This window comes from Periplaneta americana, chromosome 4, assembly GCF_040183065.1.
Source record: "Periplaneta americana isolate PAMFEO1 chromosome 4, P.americana_PAMFEO1_priV1, whole genome shotgun sequence".
Taxonomy (NCBI): Eukaryota; Metazoa; Arthropoda; class Insecta; order Blattodea; family Blattidae; genus Periplaneta; species Periplaneta americana.
The window spans coordinates 183,498,492-183,516,165 of NC_091120.1; the positions used below are offsets into that span (position 1 = coordinate 183,498,492).

The following is a 17,674-nucleotide window of genomic DNA, read 5'->3' on the forward strand; positions in this document are numbered from 1 at the left end:
TGTCTATGGCAAACAGCTAATATATATTTACACAGAGAAACGAGTGACATACCCCCAGGAAAACAGTCATGCTCAGGAACTTAAGTTTCATTGTACTTGTTCTCGCGTTGTACGAGGAAGTGAATGGTGACAGCAAAGACAATCCCGAGGCATTTCTGGACTTGGTGAGTCTCCATACGTACTCTACTGCCAACAAGATAATTTTATTTTAAAAAGTTCAATATCAGTGAAATAATGTGATAAACTGACAACAGAGGGAAATCTCGATCGCCAAACGCGGTATCTTACTAAAAACAATTCCAAATTAGTAGGTTCTCAAGTGTAGATTCCAGCATGCATTTTTTTTGGCGCAAAAGAGCAGCCATAGCAGATTGTACGGTCTAGGTAATACATCAGTTCTATTAATACTTTGACAGTGACATTCCAGTTAATAGTTCGTATAGATACATACATGTATTATCATCATTTAATTCGAGAAAAATTCGTTCCGGCACCGGGAATCGAACCCGGGACCTCTCAGCTCTGCGCGCTGAGTGCTCTTTCCAACTGAGCTATGCCGGGACACGATCCACTGTGCCGGCCGAACTCCTCTCGTTGTAATGTTTTACGGCCTTACTACCTGCACTTTAGACAATGTAAGTCATACATACCGATTCCCGGTGCCGGAACGAATTTTTCTCGAATTAAATGATGATAAAACACATTGGCTACTTCATAGTAGTCGTGTAATATTCAATGAGGTAGGCGAGACCTCATATATAATGAATATGTGATGTACATACATGTATGTTACAATCAGAACGCGAAATTTGTCAAAACCCGAAGTTTCTAGGATATTATAGTTCTAACAATGTTCTTTATGAAATTCTAGTTGGCCACCGGCGTAGCTCGGTCGGTTAAGGCGCTTACCTGCGGATCCGAAGTTGCGTTCGGGCGCGGGTTCGATTCCAGCTTGGGCTGATTACCTGGTTGGGTTCTTTCCGAGTTTTCTCCAACCATAAGGCAAATGTCAGGAAATCTATAGCGAATTCTCGGCCTCATCTCGTCAAATATCATCTCGCTGTCACCAATTTCATCGGCGCTAAATAACCTCGTAGTTGCTACAGCGTCGTTAAAGAACCAAGTAAAAAACAATCTAGGTTTGACTAATACAGGGACATCATTTTATTTTTACTAACATTTTTAATATTAACTTGCCTATACCTCTGGATCAACGCCGTTTGCTACCCCCTTCCACGGCTGGAGTTCGATGATACTGGCGTAATATATCAACAAATCACTTTACTAGGTATAGGAGGGAAGAAAAGTAGTTCATCCATTTACGTAAACTAGGAAATATTGCGCTTTTGAGTTCGATCACTTTCATTAGGTTTTTGTTTAATCAAAGTACAGTACTGTATTAATAATGAGTGTTTTTACTCACGAAGTGAGCTGTCCATGTGGACGTAAGCTTATTCATTATGCAGTGTATATTATACTATCTGCAGCACATTAGCGTACAATATAGAGAATGAAATTAAATTTAAAAATAATCATAATATGGATATTTAAACACATTTTTTAAAATGGTGGACGTTTATTTGGATACAGTCTTCAGTTCTTTTGTGCATATTATCGTACTATAGACTATTGTACCTAATTTCAAGTACCAGTTTCGTCCTTCGTACTAGTAACTCATGTTGAAATAATTCTGTACCTACTTTATAAAAGAGTACATTACGTACTGTAAATTCAAGCTTCACTTCTGCCAGATCCGAAAAGATAAAATTACTCAGACATATATCTACTGTCCGTGCAAGGGTTTTTTTATTGGGTTATTTTACGACGCTGTATCAACATCTAGGTTATTTAGCGTCTGAATGATATGAAAGTGATAATGCCGGTGAAATGAGTCCGGGGTCCGGCACCGAAAGTTACCCAGCATTTGCTCGTATTGGGTTGAGGGAAAACCCCGGAGAAAACCTACACCAGGTAACTTGCCCCTACCGGGATTCGAACCCGGGCCACCTGGTTTCGCAGCCAGACGCGCTGACCGTTACTCCACAGGTGTGGACCCAAGGGGTTTTGTCGTAGCGTCGTAGAAAGGGGGAAATCACGTGACAGTTAATTACATAACGAGGCCCTTTCATTTAAATTATTTTAATTAGTTGTATAATATTACGTAGACGTCCAATTCCTAACAGAAATTAATGTTTTCAGAAAAGAGCTAAGACAGCCTAGGCACTAGCTGGCGAATAAAAGCTGGTGGGGGAAACCGGAATGCGACGTAGGCAAATGGACGACAGTATCTGTCCGAAAATGATTCAAAATTGAAAGCTCTTTCGTCACTGGAAAACGCGAACATATTTTTGGAACGTACTGTTTACTGTGACCGTAAGGCTACTATGACTGTATATGCGGTCTTGGATCTGTGTGGAGGACTGTTGAACTTCATTAGTAGAAGGGGTGGGAGTGAAGTACAGGTACAATAAAAATTGAAGTAAAAATAAAATGATGTCCCTGTATAATTAAGTTAGATCTGGAAATAAATGATTGTTGTTAGTAAAAACCTGATGTAACGATTTCAGAACGTGTTTATGCATTTTTTGTTGAAGATCTGAATTGTTACTTCTTAAGAGGTTGTGGGAAAAATCTATATCCACCTACAAATTAATTTCAACAAATAAAATCACAGAAATTCTGGTAGGACTGATGTATGACATGTTCATATTATCCAATCAGAAACAATCTCTTACAACATGCCTTTGGTACATTAGATTTTTCGTTTATGGTAAATCAGTATCAGTCGCTACCAACTCGTTTCCACTTTCACGTGTACACCCAGTTATTTCTTTGTGTTTGTGTGACTACCTACATCGACATCCTTCTAGTGCAATTTTTACAAACGGTCCACGTGTAATATAATATATTTAGGCTATATGTGTTTATTTAAATATAAACAGTGAAACTGCCAAAGGTTAAATTATCGAAAAATGTGGTGATACAACAATGGATCGAGCATTTACCAGAACTTAACAGCGATGCAAAGTGATTTTTTTGTCAATATTGTAATAAAAAGGTACTGTAATGTTGTTAAATATGTGTATGTAGAAGGTGAACTTGAAACTATAATTGGACAGATGAATGCAAAGCCGGAAGGAAGATAAGCACAAGAATAAGAAGAAGGAGAATAAGATTAAGAGGTGTTGCTAGCTAGTACATCGTGAAACATCTACGTAGCCAGAAAGGAAGCCCAAGAAAATTTAAAGAAACAGGCGAAAAGGATGAAGCTGATTTCCGATGCAATGCATCCGGAGGTATCATCATAATATGCATTCCGGGTGTCAACAGGGGAAAAGCCGACTTGCGAAAAATCATAGGAATCGTGCTTGAGACAAATGGCGACCACTTGTAGAGAATGGGAACAAAGGATGGAATTTTGAATAAACTATATTGCAGGTAGGTTGACTGAACTTTAAAAACTGAGAGATTAGTTTAAGAATTGGTTTTTCTGAACCGACGCAAGCGACGTGCGAGATGCGAGGCACGCCTCGCACAAATCCGGACAACACGAGAGATAGTGAGTGGTTTCTATGAGCGTATTCCGAATCTCACCGGTGAGCAATCCGATTGCATCACGGTGTTCCGAATTCCACCGATGACGTCATTGATGCTCCACCAGGTGTCGCACCGGTGCCATCAACTTGCAGAGGTGGTGGCAGTCTCCATCAGCCGCCATCAGTGAATCTGATTGGTTCTTGTATAGGGCGGGAATTAGCAGACGAATAACATCATGCACTGTTGTGTCATGGCGGTGTGTTCTGCTTTAATTCTGCTGTATTGTTTGTAATGAGCACAACGTAAAAACAATATGTTAATGGCTTATGAGCGAACATGTTAACGGACCCGTTATTACTGCCGGTTCAAAGAAATAAATTGTTTATGCTATCTTTTCTTTGAACGAGATGGGAGTACGAAAATTTCGCAAAATTTTGCTAGCGTAGCACAGACAACAACTTGTACAGTCGCCATGACAGCCATCGATCCTTCCAGCAGTTTTGTTCCTTATTTCGCTGCAACGTGACGTCATCGATGCCACCGGACCGGTAAGATTCGGAATACGCTCAACAGGACTAACTGCGAGACGCGAGGTCTGCGCACCTCGCAACTATAGAAACCATTCACTATCTCACGTGTTGTCCGGATTTGTGCGAGGCGGGCTTCGCATCTCGCACGTCGCATGCGTCGGTTCAGTAAAACCAAGCCTTAATTTCATCAACACCCAGTACTTAACATTTTCTTTCTTTAGATCCGAATTTGATGTATGTATGTAACTTTTTTCAATGAGGTCCTGACGAAGGTAGGAAAGAGTCTTCAAAGTCCGGCATAACGATTAAACTATAATGATACTTTTCTTCGATCAGCCTGTGTGATATACTTCTTCGTTCCGTCGCCCTCGGTAGCGCAGTTGGTATAGCACTGGCCTTCTATGCTCGAGGTTGCGGCCGAGGTCGATGGCATTTAAGTGTGTTTGAATGCGACATGCTCATGTCAGTAGATTTACTGGCATGTAAAAACTCCTGCGGGACAAAATTCCGACATACCGGTGACGCTGATATAACCTCTGCAGTTGCGAGCGTCGTTAAATAAACCATAATTTAATCTTAATTTCTTCGTTCCGCTTGTGTAACATTTTCTAGACCTTCAAGTGTTGACAGTTGCTGCCCTCTCTCGCAATATCATTCATGGCACAGATCTTCTCATTACCATCAAATTATCTGCCAATTCTTCGTTCCTTCACGTTTCTCGACGTATCACACTCACTATAAAATTTCTTCCATTATTTTCTTTTGCATACTGAACTTCTACAATCAATAAATTAATTTCTTAACAAATATGGTGGTGGTCATGGCACACCTGTAGTGTAAAGGAAAGAAGTAATTAGTAACACTACATTTGAACTGGATTTGGACTTCGTGTGTTTCTTCCTTCAACCAATGGACTTCAAATGTTCTTAGTAAGAACACTAAGAACCATAAGTTTTGATGCGTGATTAAATTATACTATGATTTATTTTTTCAAATATATTATTCTCAAACGGAAGACCGGATCCTATTTCACAATATTCCGTCAAATTCTTAATTTTCGAATTTTTGGAGTTCAATTTTTGTTTCTGTCTAACCTTCAGTCCCATTGAACACAAAAAAATTTCTGAATATGTATGATAAGAACTTTCTTGTATTAAATTTTAACGTACCTTGTTAACATGTTTCGACCTATTTTGGGTCATCTTCAGAACAGGGCGTTGTTGGTCTTGGCGCCTCTTGTTTCCTGTGAGGGTGCGTTCATAGTGTAGAGTCAAAGAGTGTATGTCTTTTGAAATTGAGTTGTGTGTTGAGAATATCGTTGGGGTGTGTTTTCGTGTGTCTGTATATTTCATACTGTTCTAGTGTGTTGAGTTTCTGGCTTTTTGGTTGGATATGCAGTATTTCCATGTCTGTGTTGATGTCTTTGACTCTACACCACGAACGCACCCTCACAGGAAACATGAGGCGCCAAGACGAACAACGACCATTTCTGAAGATGACCCAAAATAGGTCGAAACATGTTAACAAGGCGACCCTCACAAGTTTTAACATTGTAACTCATTTTCTTCCATTTTTCAGGAGAAGCAAATAAAGTTTTTAAATTATCGTGTAAATCAGTGTATACAGATAGTAACAATAAGATTTTACATACGATTGGGAAGGTTTAGAGCTACAATGATAGTACTGGAAGAAAAAGAAACAATTTAAGACCATATTAACTAGCATAACTCAAAACCATAAAAAATTGAGTTACAATGTTAGTATTTGGGAGGGTCTAAGATACGTTAAAATTTAACACAAGAAAGTTCTTATCATACATATTCCGAAGTGGTACAGTGTTAAAAGTTGTGTAATCAAGATGTATGTACAAAAAAATTATTAGGTACGCCAACACCAGTACTTAAATCACAATATCCATAATTGTGAATGAATTAAAAATGATTATAAGTAACATGTTTAAAAACTGAACTAAGTTAGAAACAGGCCTACACTGAGGCAGGATAACAAAAAACGTTAACGTTTTCTAGGAACATACTGTCTAGCAGGTATGTAGCAGTAAGTTTCACAACTCTTGCTCCTGATTGGCAAGATTGTCCCTAACGTTTAAGGTGGGAAACGTTCTTCTTTATAACCATCAGACTATAAACAAGTTTATAAACTGTTTTCAAGGAATACGATCTCTCAGACAAGTACTCTGACGTTGCAGTCGGGGATGATAGTGTCCAACGGCTACCCCATGGAGACGCACATTGTGGTGACTGAGGACGGCTATGCCCTGACTGTACAGCGTATTCCTCACGGCCGTGACAAGGGTAATTCCAAGGACAGCGACAAAGGAGTCGTGTTACTGCAGCACGGAATATCCGGCAGCTCCGTCATCTGGGTGTTCAATGGAAAGGACAACGCACTCGGTGAGATATTTCATTTTACTTACACATGCGAATCTAATCTTCTAATTATATGTAACATGTAGTCATTTAAAATAATGCAAAGAATAAGGGGACTTTCATGTGACGGCATGAAAAAAGATCATAAATTTGGAACCATTTTAAACTATAGGGGAGACTGTTGTACCTTTAAACACATTTCACATTTTATTTTTTTTTAATTCTGTGAAATGATATTTTTTAAATTAAAAAATGCTTTAATAGTACATTATGCAACGAGCTTCTTAATTACCATTATAGGCGAGTTTCATACGACTTTTTATGCTCGACCTATTTCTAACTTGATATTATTAATTTTATTTGTATCTGACCTTGGCCAATGTCCCGTATGTTGTGAGATGTGCGCAGACGCGAAAGTATTGATTTTTTCCGAGGAACTGATGTCCACATTGACCTTGCTAGGCCATAAGAACCTACAGAGATAACATTGAAATTAAATTAGACATTGAAAAACGAGATGACAAATTGAATTTATTTGAATATTATTTACAATTAACGCTAATTATTATAGTAACAGAACATAACCTTCTGCGACAGTATTGGATTTCCAGCCTCCGTGACTTTTCGCTAATTCTGTTTCGATTGCATATCCGAGAATAATCGATACTTGCGGTTTTATAACGGTAGAAAGCTGACCTGTCATTGGCTGAACAGTTGTAACCTGAGTCGTCATTGGCTGAAAGACATGACCTTTAATGAGGTGTACTTTAATGACATGCATTAAAGGACTGCTACCAGGTGTATATATACCACATTTCGGCATGGTCGATCATAAATAATTATTGAAGATTCCTTTACAACTTCGTTTATATATTTTCCTGTTCTACACATCTATTAAGGATGGAAAAAATAAAATGTAAAATGTTCAAAGGTACAACAGGTTCATGTACCTTAGAACATACCCTCTTTTAAGTTGGAACACATGTAATATAGCAGGGAATATAGTTGTAAGAACTGACAACCATATTTAAAATGTATTTGCAATCATAAACCAGAGCGGGCTTCTCTGATTGAGATTTTATTTCCTGGAGGAGCAATAACTGCTTCAACAGTTTTCTTCAAGGCATCCGGATCAATTGGGGGCCTCTTAACTGCAGACTTACTTCGTGATATGATCTTAAAATAAAAGAAAGACAAAAACCAATAGTATTATGTACCTTGGAACATGTTCCATGGTACAAGATGTTCTGTGTTCAAAGGTACAAGAGGGTGCACGTCTAAACAAATGTGGCTACCAAAACTAGAGATTCGAATAAATCATGGAAATTAAAATGTGTTATTACTCACCAGATGATACGGAACACATTGTACTTAATGGATGGTAACAAATACAATCTGGTTTTATATATATCATTGAACGAAATGTTTACTTTTGGTACTAAAACTATTCTTTCGTTCACAGAACTCACACTTTGCAATAAATCAAACCATAACTACGACCAGAGCTACTTAGCGGCTTTCCCTACAATCTACTTCAGTTTGAGTCCTCTAGGTAGTAGCAAAAAATAAAAAAAAAACAAAACAAAAAATGTTCAAAGGTATGCTATGCTGAAAGTACAACAGTCTCCCCTACACGCATGAAAAGTTAGAGCCACAATTTGATGCAATTTTTGAAGAGTGAAATTGATCACTTAGTAACATTTTAGAATGCGTAACATAACTTTGATGTTCATAGTTTTCTTTACTCCTATTATACAGAGTGAACCGTAAGTAATGTCATTAATTTCCGGGGGTTATTCCTTGAGATATTTAAAAAAAGCTGAATTCAATTAGCTCGTTTTCCCTTCTTTTTAGAGATAAAAATTGCTGGGAAAGCTGTTCATTGAATTCCCAATATGCTCAGTGAATTTAAGAGAGCACTGAATTATGATAAAAGGAATTTTGTTTTGCCCTTTAAATGTTCAGCAATTTATGACTGGACACGGAAAATTTAATTCATATTTCGAACGTTTCAAAATTCACAACCCAAACGGCTCTTCATGTTCCTGTGAACACCCCACACAAACAGTCGACCACCTGTTATTGGAGTGTCCGCTACAAGAACGCAAGAGATACCGGCTAGAAACCCATCTTAGCATGTGCGATACAGCTTTCTTACCACCAATAACAAAAGTTTCTCTGAAGCAATGTTGCTTAAAGGAATTTCACAGATTTATTACAGATGTGTTTAAGACCTTGTAGAAGAATAGTAATTAGTAACAGTGTCCTATTTATTCTTCTTGGAGCCAAATTTGTAACTATTAAAAGTGTGGTTACTATGTTGAAGTGTATGTGTTGTAACGGATGCTTGATTTGTTATGTATGTGAGTCATAGTTATGGGATGCTTGATGTCGTCGCAATGTCGTAATTATAGTTTGATTGTGTTTGTGTGACTATTGTGTATTAATTTATGATGTATGGTAGTTAACATTTTAATATTAATACTATTCTACTATGGCAGATAAGTGCAATGGATTTAAGCTCCATATATAAAGTATTCCTGAAAACTTTTACTAGAAATAATGGCAACATGAGCCAATATAAATTTACAAGACAGAGCATCACCTATTATAGAACAATTAATCTATTTTCCGGAAAGCTGCATATTTGTATTATAGAAGTGTTACGTATGTGTGTTGTTAATTTGTGTGTATGTCTCAAATTGATGCCTGATGTTTGTTTTGCAATCGCAATGCCTAATTTACGGATTGTTTATGTTTGTTTACATCGCGTAAGCTAATTTAATTTTCTTTTCCATTTCTCTTTATGCTTAACTTTTTTGTGTAAAACTATAGCATACATATGTAAAATAGGGCTAACCCCCATTGGAGATACAATGATAATAATTTGATTAGAACGAATGTAATTTTCGTTCTGCAAACGAATTGTATAATGTTATATAGAAAATTCAGTCAATGGCTTTCCCAAAACACGCTATGAAATGTTTGATATAAAACAAGCAAAAACGAGCAAAATTATGTAGAACAATTTTGTTAGAAATATCTCAATGAATAGCCATTTGAAATTAATGGTATTACTTAAGGTTCACACTTTGTACGTTAAGGATAGAACATATTATGATTCCATACATCTAAAAACAAACTATTTTGCGACCTTCAGTTTTGGACTAGTAGTTCTTAACAAGTAGAGATGGAACAATTCCTTTATAAACAAGATACTCGTATTAGTAGCCTGTAACCATGACGCGAGTTTGAATACATGTTGTCAGGGGAAGGAGTGAGCGTATAGTCTCGTTTCAGGCAACTTCGCGTCAATGGTAGCGGAAGTTTCATCTGTATTAATAAGATAGCCGTTAAACCATACCATTGTAACAGTGTTCCTGTGATTAGTGGCGCTAAAATGTTATTTCATTATCACAATTCAGTCTACTTAAAATGAAAATAATTTCTGTAAAACAGTTAAAGACATGCTTGCATGAAAAAATTAAAAAGAGTCTAATTCTTTTGGAAGACATGAAATAAAATCACTGTACTATTTTTTTTATCAGGAGGGAGGCAAAAATATTTTTATGCTCGACCATGACGAAATGTAGTAATTATACACCTGGTAGCAGTCCTTTAATGAATGTCATTAAAGTACACCTATTCATTAAAGTTCAGATTTTCGATTATTCTCGGACAAGCAATCAAAACACAACTAGCAAACCGTCACGCAGGCTGGAAATTCAATTCTGTCGCAGAGGGTTATGTTCTGTTACTATAATAATTAGCGTTAATTGTAAATAATATTCAAATAAATTCAATTTGTCATCTCGTTTTTCAATGTCGAATTCAATTTCAAGGTTATATCAAGTTTATCTTACTAGATTATATCAAGGTCGTCGACATTCGTTGCCCTGAAAAAATCAATACCTTCGCGTCTGCGCACATCTCATAATTTACGAGATTGCACAAGGTCAGTTTTCTCCCTAGTCACATAAGAATAACATGAATACTTACGAATAATTTCAAGTTAGAAATATGGTCGAGCATAAAAAGTTGTATGAAACTTGCCTATAATGGTAATTAAGACGCTCGTATGAAAATTATGAAACTCGCCTGCGCTCGTTTCATAACATCCTCGCGTTTTAATTACTATCATTATAGACTCGTTGCATAATGTACTATTAGTTCCAATATGATGTTAAAAGACGGATGTTTTATATCATGGTATTTACGAACAAAAGAGACTATATTACTACATAGAAACTGCTGAATAAATAACACGCAGTTTTCTGTAAGACAACTAGCGACATGTGTTTAAGGTTTCCAAACTTTGATAGAGTACCATCAGTTCAATTTCGAACCAACCATGAGAATGATGTTGGGAAGGCTCCGAATTACAAGTCGGTAAGGTTATGGCACCGAACGTCTGAAGAAATTGTATCTGTTAACAAAGTCGTCTTAACCATGAGTCTGTCGTTGGAATGGCTCCGAATTACAAGTCGATAAGGTCATGGCACCGAACGTCTGAAGAAATTGGATCTGTTAACAAAGTCGTCTTAACCATGAGTCTGTCGTTGGAATGGCTCCGAATTACAAGTCGATAAGGTTATGGCACCGAACGTCTGAAGAAATTGGATCTGTTAACAAAGTCGTCTTAACCATGAGTCTGTCGTTTGAATGGCTCCGAATTACAAGTCGATAAGGTTATGGCACCGAACGTCTGAAGAAATTGGATCTGTTAACAAAGTCGTCTTAACCATGAGTCTGTCGTTGGAATGGCTCCGAATTACAAGTCGATAAGGTTATGGCACCGAACGTCTGAAGAAATTGTATCTGTTAACAAAGTCGTCTTAACCATGAGACTGTCGTTGGAATGGCTCCGAATTACAAGTCGATAAGGTTATGGCACCGAACGTCTGAAGAAATTAGTTCTGTTAACAATGTTGTCTTAACCATGAGTCTGTCGTTGGAATGGCTCCGAATTACAAGTCGATAAGGTTATGGCACCGAACGTCTGAAGAAATTGTATCTGTTAACAAAGTCGTCTTAACCATGAGACTGTCGTTGTAATGGCTCCGAATTACAAGTCGATAAGGTTATGGCACCGAACGTCTGAAGAAATTGGATCTGTTAACAATGTTGTCTTAACCATGAGTCTGTCGTTGCAATGGCTCCGAATTACAAGTCGATAAGGTTATGGCACCGAACGTCTGAAGAAATTGGATCTGTTAACAAAGTCGTCTTAACCATGAATCTGTCGTTGGAATGGCTCCTAATTACAAGTCGATAAGGTTATGGCACCGAACGTCTGAAGAAATTGTATCTGTTAACAAAGTCGTCTTAACCATGAGTCTGTCGTTGGAATGGCTCCGAATTACAAGTCGATAAGGTTATGGCACCGAACGTCTGAAGAAATTGTATCTGTTAACAAAGTCGTCTTAACCATGAGTCTGTCGTTGGAATGGCTCCGAATTACAAGTCGATAAGGATATGGCACCGAACGTCTGAAGAAATTGTATCTGTTAACAAAGTCGTCTTAACCATGAGTCTGTCGTTGGAATGGCACCGAATTACAAGTCGATAAGGTTATGGCACAGAACGTCTGAAGAAATTGTATCTGTTAACAAAGTCGTCTTAACCATGAGTCTGTTGTTGGAATGGCTCCAAATTACAAGTCGATAAGGTTATGGCACCGAACGTCTGAAGAAATTGGATCTGTTAACAAAGTCGTCTTAACCATGAGTCTGTCGTTGGAATGGCTCGGAATTACAAGTCGATAAGGTTATGGCACCGAACGTCTGAAGAAATTGTATCTGTTAACAAAGTCGTCTTAACCATGAGTCTGTCGTTGCAATGGCTCCGAATTACAAGTCGATAAGGTTATGGCACCGAACGTCTGAAGAAATTGTATCTGTTAACAAAGTCGTCTTAACCATGAGTCTGTCGTTGGAATGGCTCCGAATTACAAGTCGATAAGGTTATGGCACCGAACGTCTGAAGAAATTGTATCTGTTAACAAAGTCGTCTTAACCATGAGTCTGTCGTTGGAATGGCTCCGAATTACAAGTCGATAAGGATATGGCACCGAACGTCTGAAGAAATTGTATCTGTTAACAAAGTCGTCTTAACCATGAGTTTGTCGTTGGAATGGCTCCGAATTACAAGTCGATAAGGTTATGGCACCGAACGTCTGAAGAAATTGTATCTGTTAACAAAGTCGTCTTAACCATGAGTCTGTCGTTGGAATGGCACCGAATTACAAGTCGATAAGGTTATGGCACAGAACGTCTGAAGAAATTGTATCTGTTAACAAAGTCGTCTTAACCATGAGTCTGTTGTTGGAATGGCTCCAAATTACAAGTCGATAAGGTTATGGCACCGAACGTCTGAAGAAATTGGATCTGTTAACAAAGTCGTCTTAACCATGAGTCTGTGGTTGGAATGGCTCGGAATTACAAGTCGATAAGGTTATGGCACCGAACGTCTGAAGAAATTGTATCTGTTAACAAAGTCGTCTTAACCATGAGTCTGTCGTTGCAATGGCTCCGAATTACAAGTCGATAAGGTTATGGCACCGAACGTCTGAAGAAATTCGATCTGTTAACAATGTTGTCTTAACCATGAGTCTGTCGTTGGAATGGCTCCGAATTACAAGTCGATAAGTTTATGGCACCGCACGTCTGAAGAAATTGGATCTGTTAACAAAGCCGTCTTAACCATGAGTCTGTCGTTGGCATGGCTCCGAAATATAAGTCGATAAGGTTATGGCACCGCACGTCTGAAGAAATTGGATCTGTTAACAAATTCGTCTTAACCATGAGTCTGTCGTTGGCATGGCTCCGAATTATAAGTCGATAAGATTATGGCACCGCACGTCTTAAAAAGTAGTAGTTGTTCACAATGTCGTTTCAACCATGGGCATGACGTTGGGAAAGCTCCGACTTACAGGTTGATAAGATTATGGCACCGCATGTCTGAAAAACTTGGATTTGTTAACAATGTCGGTTTAACCAAGAGAATGACGTTGGCATGGCTCCTATTTACAAGTCGATAAGTTTATTGCACCGCACGTCTGAAGAAATTGGATCTGTTAACAATGTCGTTTCAACCATGAGTCTGTCGTTGGCATGGCTGTGAATTACAAGTCGAAAAGTTTGAAGAAATTAGATCTCTAAACATGACGTAGAAGCTACAGACGTAGGTCAGACGACTGAGGCGCTTGCCTAGTTTTCCAGATTTGAGCTCGGGCGTGGGTTACATTCCTGCTTGGGCTGATTACCTCGTTGGACTTTTTGCGAGGTTTTCCCCAACCTTTAAGCAAATGTCAAGTGAACTATGGCGACACCTCAGCCTCATCTCGCTATTACCATTCCAATCGGCGTTAAATAACTTTGTATTTGTTACAGCGCTGTCAAAATAACCAACTAAAAAGAAAGAATAACGTATACTGTTGGCCACAAGCGTGCCCTCGAAAATTGAACCTTCACATTTCCTATTATACGTGCAGGGTCTCCGAGAATCAGTGACGGGCTTTAGAGTGACTTTTATGAACAACATGAATATGAACGTAAAATTAGTAACCCTACGCTCTATACACGCGTGCGTTATGTGCATTTCTACTCATCACGTAATTTTGAGATAAGGAAGTATAATTTATTTGATGTAAATATGAACGTTATTCACATTTCTTCTCATTCTATATTGAATTTATGACTATTTCATTCATCAATATTTGAATTCCTTTATTTTCAGTGGGGATAACGGATGGTATTTCGAGCAAGAAAGAGTCATGTACTTGATGTATATTTTTGCTGTGAGTTTCAAATAGGAAAAATATGTTTATATATTTTACCTTAATCAGCCCATTTGTCTGGTGGCAATTCCGTCATGCACTGCACGTTACGATATGATACATAACGGTTTCCCTAGGCTGGCCTGCTTGATAATAAAAAGAACTCACTACAATCACATGATTATGAATTGTCACTATGACAACTTCAATCAGGAGGTGAGGTTTAACCTGGTTTGCATTGCATTTATTTGCATTCCATGGTATTCGTACATCGCTTCACAGTTAGAGTAAGGAACATATAAAAAAGTCTAAATAGTACAACAAAGTCTTCATTATAGTTATGGTCTAGTTGAAATATGAAGGGTGATTTAGACCACACGCATTAGGATTTTTTCTCGAAAACTATATTATGCTAGTAGTTGGTCACAAAAAATTTTTGACAACCAAAACCTATGTAAAGAATCGATTGGTGGTAGTACCATTTGCCGTAACAAACTGAAAGTAGGGGTACCTGTGGTCAACTTCGAAATTTCAAATGAGAACATAGGTCATTGAAGGTACTATTGGAAACTACATTTAAAAAGATACAACTTTTACTCGAGTTTTTTTTTTTCCAATTTTTATTGTTTACTCACAAAGCAACAAAAATTTTGTTTCTTCTCAGAAAATGTGTATGTACTACGCGACCAAGGCGGGACCCGTCGTGGCAGAATGAGGAACTCCGTGCTCGCTGCGTATGTTTACTGCTAGAGTGTAGTCACATCCAGTACCTAGCGTTTCAATCTGATCGCAGTGCCGCGTGTAGGAAGACGTGTGTTTCGTAGCCAAGTGCGGAGCATTATTTATAATGCCATAAAGTTTTGTGATGAAGAAAAGACAACTGGTTTATTCCTACCTCTATCGAAGACAATACAGCGTGCTGCAGCTATTGTGAAGTTAAATAAGGAAGCAATTAGTAGAATAAGAAAGGAAGGTAAAGAATGTGAGGAGAAGGGTGTAGAAATATTGACACCGAATTAAGTTAGAGACCTCCTGCAAATAAGGCTGCATTAGACGACATGGACAAATCTATCATAAGATGAGAAGTTCATAAATATTATAGTCTCTACAAAGAGCTTCCAACATTAGGAAAGTTGCATAAATTTTGTAATGAGAGAGAGAGAGAGAGATAGGTTTTAAAGGATGCAAGGCAACTTTACGAAAACTCATACCATTCATGGGGTTTTGCATTCAAAAAATGTAAAGATAAAAGGAAATATATAATAGAACGCTCTGATATATTTACAAGAACGAAATAAGGTTCCATACTCATTGCACTGTCCACAAATGTTGGCAAGACGTAAACGTATCAGAAGTTTATACTAATAGCAGTGCAGGTCAACGACTTATAGTAGCCCATGGTGGTGGTAGTGATGGTTTTATATTGGATGCATTCCTCATATATGACGCCGGAGTCCGGCCACTTTAAAATGCTAAGGTAAGAAATGTATATCAAATGAAATATTATATAAAATACAGTACCTACTTTAGTTTACGTTACTTTCGATTCATGTTCCCTCCTTTACGAACACCGATTTTATTATGTGTTTTCTGAGTAGATTCCTATGTGTGCAAGCTTATGATAAAATAAAACTAAACAACAAAGTTAATTATATATACGAACATATAACATAAAGCGTGTTAATAATAATGAAAGAAGAGCGCAGTTCAGCATGTGCTTCATTTTGCATCTGATGCGGACTTTACAACACGGCCTGTATTGTGAAGAGAATCGCAGGGCCACCAAACAAAACGGTTCCCGCCTTGGACGCGTAGTACGTCCTGTACCGGTTGTAGGTACAGCGTAATTGTAAATGCTGCAGGTCTTGAAACCAAGTCACTTTCCACCGTCTTATTTTGCATAGAAACAGTGAATTTTGTTTATTCGTTCATATCACGTCGTCTCTCTTTGGGTTTGTTATTTGGAAAATTCCATTAACAAATGAAGAAGCATTCGACATGTTAATGATACTTGAAGAATGCCATTGGAATTGCAGAGAAGGAGCACATATTTACGCAGAGAGCAATACATTGCGCGCCCATCATTTTTCCGTTTTCCAGCCTTTTGCAAAGCGTGTGCGTACAAACGGCGTGGTGCAACCGAAACACAACAGGGGTGAGCCTATCAGACGACCTGCGAGGAATGAGAAAGAAGCTGCCGATATCCTCATTGCGGCGATAGTTAATACTCATGACTCCACAAGAGGGAGTACCCGTGACTCAGGATTGCACAATGGTACAGCGTTTACAATTTTCAAAGACAACAAATTTCATCCATACCATATTCATCTCCATCAGGAACTTGGGGGACACGACTTCCAGACTCGTGTTGATTTCTGCAACTGGCTTCTCGACGCGGACCGTGATTTCGAGCTCAGAATTCTGTGGACAGATGAGGAACTTTCAAAGTTAATGGTCAGATGAAACTGTACAATTCCCATTACTAGTCTCCAGTTAATCCACACTGGCTACGTGAAGTGGACTACCAGCACGTGTGGAGACTCAACACCACCTCCTCGGACACCGAATCGTAGAACCATACTTTTTTATAGGAGAGCTTGAATGGTAGAATGTACGCACGCTTCCTCCGAAATATTTTGCACCAGTTGCTTCATGAGGCTTTCCTTGTGCTTCAGTTAATGTTGTGGCTTCAGCAGGACGGCTGTCAGGCTCACTTTTCACATAGGGTTCGGCGAGTTGTTAACCGGTTATTTCCCCTAAGGTGAATTGGACGAGGAGGACCAGTAGCTTGACTGGCCCGATCTCCTGACTTCGCTCCAAATGACTTCTACTTGTGGGGGAGAATTAAAGACATGGTCTCTCAGGTGCGTCGAGCAACTAGAGAGACATGAAACAAAAAATTATAGGAGCCTGTGTGTCTCTCTCAGGTGTGCAGAAATGCTGCGTGAAATCACGGATATTAGGAAATCAGAACGTTGTTTAGCACAGGGTGGCGGATATTTTGAACAGTTACTATAAAGAGTGTACATACATTAACAACGTACAGTATTTCTCAGAAGATATCATGTTTGTTGCTTTGTGGGTAAACAGAAAAATTAGAATAGAAAAAAAGACAGTTTTAGTAAAAGTTGTTTCTTTTTAAAAGTAGTTTCCAATGATACCTTCAAAGACCCATGTTCTCAATTTCAATTTCGAAATTGACCACAGCTACCTGTTACGGGAAGTGGCACTACTACCAATAGATTACTTGCATATGGTTTGGTTATCAAAATTTTTATGAACAACCAGTATCATATAGCTTTCGAGAAAAAAGGCTGATCCGGGTATTATGAAACATCCGGTATATATAAGAGTCTTACAGTATACTAGTGCAACACAAGGGGTTACTGTCGATACTTAATACGATACAGAAATATGCATGCAGCATTGTTGAATATCATAAC

General features: G+C 38.3%; 1 protein-coding gene and 1 non-coding gene across 2 annotated transcripts in view; one reads left to right on the top strand and one right to left on the bottom strand.

Moving 5' to 3' along the window:
• LOC138698519 (lipase 3-like) overlaps positions 1-17,674 on the top strand; it is a 47,598-nt gene continuing 29,924 nt past the window's right edge. The window contains exons 1-2 of the mRNA XM_069824503.1: positions 1-164; positions 6,274-6,478. Of these exons, the coding sequence (XP_069680604.1) occupies positions 69-164; positions 6,274-6,478 (301 nt within the window). The 5' untranslated portion in view covers positions 1-68. The remainder of the gene's footprint in view (positions 165-6,273; positions 6,479-17,674) is intronic.
• On the bottom strand, positions 486-562 carry TRNAC-GCA (transfer RNA cysteine (anticodon GCA)). Its single transcript has one exon. It is a non-coding gene; the product is annotated as a tRNA-Cys (tRNA).